A 5,000-nucleotide genomic window follows, 5' to 3' on the forward strand; every position below is an offset into this window, starting at 1 on the left:
GAGAAACAAATTCATTTGCGCTATATATTGTGTGAAGGAAAGTGAATATACAGAGGAACGCACGATAATCGATCAACTAATATCATAGACTATATAAATGTAAAGGGATGTATAATTCAAAAAATAATAGTCATAATAAAAGGACTATAATCGTAAATGCAAGTTTCAAAATGTGTTCCGAAATTTGGCGCCAAAATCGCCTGGCGATGCTCGTTTGTCCTTGATTGGAGGATTGTGGGAATCGCTCGACCAATCACGATTCACCGCCACAATAAGCTCCGCCCCCACACTCACTCAAAACATCAGGTACATCTTGCAGCTCCTCTTTATTTTTCTCCTTATCTCGTGCATTTTGCCTTTCCGGCGCTTCCGTTCATGATAATTATTGATATAAGTCACCCGTGCTTAGTCGAGTCGCCCGAATCGAGCCGAAAGCGGCGTTGATCGAGCGAAAAACGGGATTATATAATCTGTCATCGAACTCCCGGGAAAGTTGAGGTCTCGAGAACAGTGAAGTTGTGTGTGATGCTTTGTCTCGGTGCCGGAACTCGGCCTTTGAGCTGAGGAAATCCCCTCCGTCTCTTGCCTCCTCCTCCTCGCGGGTCCACGACGCTGGCGGCTGGTTTCCCCGGAATGTCGCCCGTTGCCTCGTGCAGGCCGTTCTAAAGCGAGTGTTGTCTTTCCCGCGCAGGTTCAGGTGTGTTGTGTGTGGCGACGGTGGCGGCGTGTGGAAGAGAGGAAGAGAGAGAGAGAGAGAGAGAGAAGGACCCAAAGGAGTAAGGAAAACGGCGCGAGAATCCAAATAAAACGCGAGGAAGGAAGGAAGGAGGTAAACAAATATATTCCACCAGCAGGTCTTCAGCTGTTTCATCAGCTGACTCGGGGTCTTTTTCGTCCCTTTCCTTTGGCGGGAGAAGAGTAGAGAGTGAAGGAGAAGTAAGAGAGAGAGAGAAGAAAAAAGAAGGATTGTAGGAAGAGAAGGGAAGGAAGACAAGTTAAGCAAAGGAGAAAGAGAAGAAGAGCAGCGAGAAGAAGAACAGTCGAAGGAGGCTATCCATGACTCTCCTCCGAGATGCCGCTTCTTAACAAGAGACCTTTCACGAGGAAGGAGCCCTCGTCCAGCCTCATCGACCAAGATAAGGTCTTCTACTGCGAGATCACCAACGAGGTCTTCACCGACTATGAGTGAGTGCCGATTGTGTTTTTTGTATTTTGTCGTGCTATGGTTATAAATAGGACGCTGATGTCGGGGATTGTTTTTTTTTTCTCTAGGGTCGGTTCGCAGGCTGTCTGCTTGTTTCGGACATCCAGGCTCTGTTGTTACGTGACACTTTTATTAGGGGAGAGGGTTAGGTTAAAGGGAATGTTAACTGGTAATCTTTCCTGTTATTATTATTGTCATCATTTTCATCATTATTATTTATTGGATTTAGGTAGAGTTGAAAGGAATGTTTTTCTCCTTTGTCTTTCTTTTGCAGTTGTATGGTAGGCCTATCCCTTTGTTTATGCATTTGGGTTATATTCAGTATTCTGTGATTACTGTTACTTCCTAATTCTTTTAGTTAACTGATTATAAAATGAAAGCATATATTGAGAATGCTTGCAAGAGCCTGTACTTTATGTAATAAATTCTTTCCTATGTTACCTATTGTTTCCCGTGGACTTGAGAGAATAATGCTTGAGAAAATGTGAATCTGTATTACATATTACCATTGTTGGATTGTATTTGCTTGTCCAGTATTGATATTGAAGATTTTATACATATAGCTACTCTCAGTTTACATGATATCTCTCAGATTTGGATAATTTGAAGTATAACACTTTAAATGTTACTTTAGGAATTGCCTGTAGTTGAAATGAATATTTTGCATGTGTATTGCTATGTTATGCAATGCAAATGTTTCATGTTGAAATGATACTCGCTATTTTTGTATTCTTTCATTAATGTTTTTCTTTTGAAATTTTTAATATTTTGTTTTAGTTTTCATAAATTTTCTATTTTCATTATGTAAGTAGAAGGGGTATGGATAATATAATAGACAGGGAATGAAAATGAAAGTTTGATTTTACTTGTTGAACCCAATGTTTTAGAGTACAGGTGGTTGCCAAGAATTCAGCTGGGGGAAGGATGAGGGGTTTGGGGGAGGGGGGGAGGGTGGAATGCTTTAAATGTTTTGCTTGGTTGATTTTTAATCATGGTGTATGAAAAACAAACATTTGCTATGAGTTCCTTGTTAATATTGATAGATTTATGTAACAGGGAGAATATTATGCAACTCCACCTTGGCCTACATTTTGTTGTGTAACCATGCAATAATGATAACATACTAATGAATTGCAAGTTATGAGTTATTGAGAAGGGCTCGAGTCTGAGGGATTTGGAATGAGCTATTTATTTATCTTACGTTCTTGCTGCACATTTTTATTTTATTTTTATTAATTTATTAATTTATTTCTTTACTTCAAGAAGTGTCAGCCATATGAGTAATCTTGGTTAAAATGTAATTGTCTGATATATTAGTTTTCTGTAAAATATGAGAGGGACCATTTCTGTAATTAAGATAAAAACCCACTTAACCCTGCTGGATATTTTTTATACTATTGATTTATATGTTAAGTACTTTCTTCATTTATAGACCATCTGTCCTATGAGAACAGTCTGTAATATGACTCTAATAGTAAATAGGGTAGCAATGTCAAGCATTTATTGTAGAGGCCTCGGGAATTGTTTGATGTGTTAGCACTCTGGAAAAGGCCGACATACTTTCACCACATGTGTTATGGTACAAAAGAGTGTAAGCCTCCCAAAGAAAACAGTCTCCGCTCTTATCTTGCTAGTATACTTTTTATTTCAATTTTTTTTCCTTCCCTCCTTCCCTGGCCATTGCCCTTGCCAGAGCGTGAAGATCCAGGCTCGGCAATTTATGCATAACAATTTTTTTTTTATGGAATGGGGCCCTTTAGATAGTGTATGTTTGCTTGATGTTTTTATATATTTATTTTATAATTATTATTATTATTGTTATTTTTAATTTGTTGAATTTATTTATTATTAATTTTTTTTTCATTGTTTGCCGCTTTGTTTCTCTAATCTACTTCATAACTTCCTCACCAGTTATAGAGATCAGTTTCATTTCTATAGATGGTATCCATGGAGTAAAGCTACTATAATTACATGTCAGACATCACAAGCAATTCATTGATACCAGAATTGTTAGTGTCAGCAAGGCAGCCCTTTGCTGAATACATACTCACTTTGCTTTGACTTCCACTATTTGGACTTCAAGTAATATGATATCTAAATAGAGATAGGGACCTAAATTTCCTGTTGAGCTTAAAGTTAGCTTGTCTGTAACTCAGATTCATGTGTTATTCTTTGGCAATACATTGTGTTGCTCAAAACCTAGAGTAGAATGCTGATACATGCTTCAATTAGCTTTGAGAAAGAATCATTAATGCAGAGATAGCTCCTAAACTGCCTCATTTATATGCATACCACACGTGCAGTGCTACCTCTCTCCACAGGAGTTCATTGCTTTGTCTTTGGAAAGCAATGAGAATTATTTTACCGTAATGCATTCTGTAGAGCATTTGTTGGACTACCTGGTAACAATTCATACTAGCCAGTTAGGCTTGGTTGTTTTCATTCTCTAACCACTGTTTCAAAATTCTCTTCTGTTCGTTGACAAGGATGTCGATGTGTATTGTTTAATTTTATTTGTTTATTCTTTTTTTTTCTCATTATTATTTTAGATTATTAAAAAAAAATTAATACTAAATTTTATCAGTTTGAATTTTAGACCAGTAAGACTATGCTACAAATTCTACCTATTAAATGATTGTTTTCAGTGAGTACTGGGAGAGATTGGTGTTGTGCAATGCTATGGTGTGGACCTGTGAGCTGACAGGGCGACCAGGTCTCACCTATGCAGAAGCTTTGGAGAGTGAGACAAAGGCCAGGAAATGCCTTGCCAATGTCCCTAAGGTAGGTTTATTTTTTTCTTTGCTCATCTGCATAGTATTTTTTTTTTTTTTTCTTGATTTATTTCCTCATTCAGAGTTTGTGTTTGCTCTAAATGTTGTAAAAGATATGTGGTTTTAATTATTGGTATGTTTGATGTTTTTTAAGATTATGCTGAAAAAAAAATGTAGATATTGTTGGTAGTATTGCATAATTCATTAGATAAGAAAGGTTTAAGTGAACAAGGAAATATTATAGACCTTTGTATTATGAGGAAACAAGCCCAATATTCATTATGAGAAATATGAAAACATTTTTTCCAATATTAAGACTCTTTGACATAGCAGACTGCAAATTACTCACATGCTATTTTCCCCATTTTTCCTACAGCCGCTCCACAAACCAATGATATACATAGGCTCACTGACACGGCGTGGTCGTTATGCTGACATGAGCGATGATGTGTTCAACTTCATCAGAGACAGATACTTTGTTGATGAAGAGGTAGAAGCCATTGTCAACAAGCACTGGTATGATTGTAAGGTGAGTTTGCTTTGTGGTTTGGTTCACTGCGGTTCTTTAAAGGTTTGAAGGGTTTTAAATGATTCTGTTATTACCATTCGTAAAGATTGATATCCAATTTCTTTCTCAATCTTTCAGGTTCTTCGAATCATATATCCAACACCAGAAGAAATAGCCAAATATGAAGAGGAAATGGCAGACAGTGATGAAGAGGAGGAGGAACCAAAGAACGAACAAGAAGAGGTGAAAGTGAATGGTGTAACAACAGATGGGGATGACATTCAGGTGGTCAAGGTTGTTGACAAAAAAGAGGATAAGAAGAAGAAGAAGGATGAGGATGAAGATTATCCTCCTTTTGCTACCTACAAGTATGAAGTCATTGAAATTGAGCCATGGGACAGCAAGGAAGCTAAAGTAAGAAAAAGTGGTTTTATCAATGAAAAGAATATACTTTTTCAGCACACGTTTTCATTCTCGTTTTGGTAATATGTTAGATGTTTCACTTGTCGTTAGTATC

General features: G+C 37.2%; 1 protein-coding gene across 1 annotated transcript in view; it reads left to right on the forward strand.

The window, feature by feature from the left end:
* The first annotated feature begins 233 nt into the window (after positions 1–233).
* Positions 234–5,000, forward strand: part of Acf (ATP-dependent chromatin assembly factor large subunit) — a 21,092-nt gene continuing 16,325 nt past the window's right edge. Inside the window, exons 1-5 of the mRNA XM_086555203.1 lie at positions 234–306; positions 692–1,185; positions 3,850–3,985; positions 4,352–4,504; positions 4,622–4,897. Coding sequence (XP_086411329.1) covers positions 1,073–1,185; positions 3,850–3,985; positions 4,352–4,504; positions 4,622–4,897 — 678 coding nt within the window. The 5' untranslated portion in view covers positions 234–306; positions 692–1,072. The remainder of the gene's footprint in view (positions 307–691; positions 1,186–3,849; positions 3,986–4,351; positions 4,505–4,621; positions 4,898–5,000) is intronic.

This window comes from Penaeus japonicus, unplaced genomic scaffold (genome assembly GCF_977035675.1).
Source record: "Penaeus japonicus unplaced genomic scaffold, GWHDUDI00000001_assembly GWHDUDI00000003, whole genome shotgun sequence".
Classification (NCBI taxonomy): domain Eukaryota; kingdom Metazoa; phylum Arthropoda; class Malacostraca; order Decapoda; family Penaeidae; genus Penaeus; species Penaeus japonicus.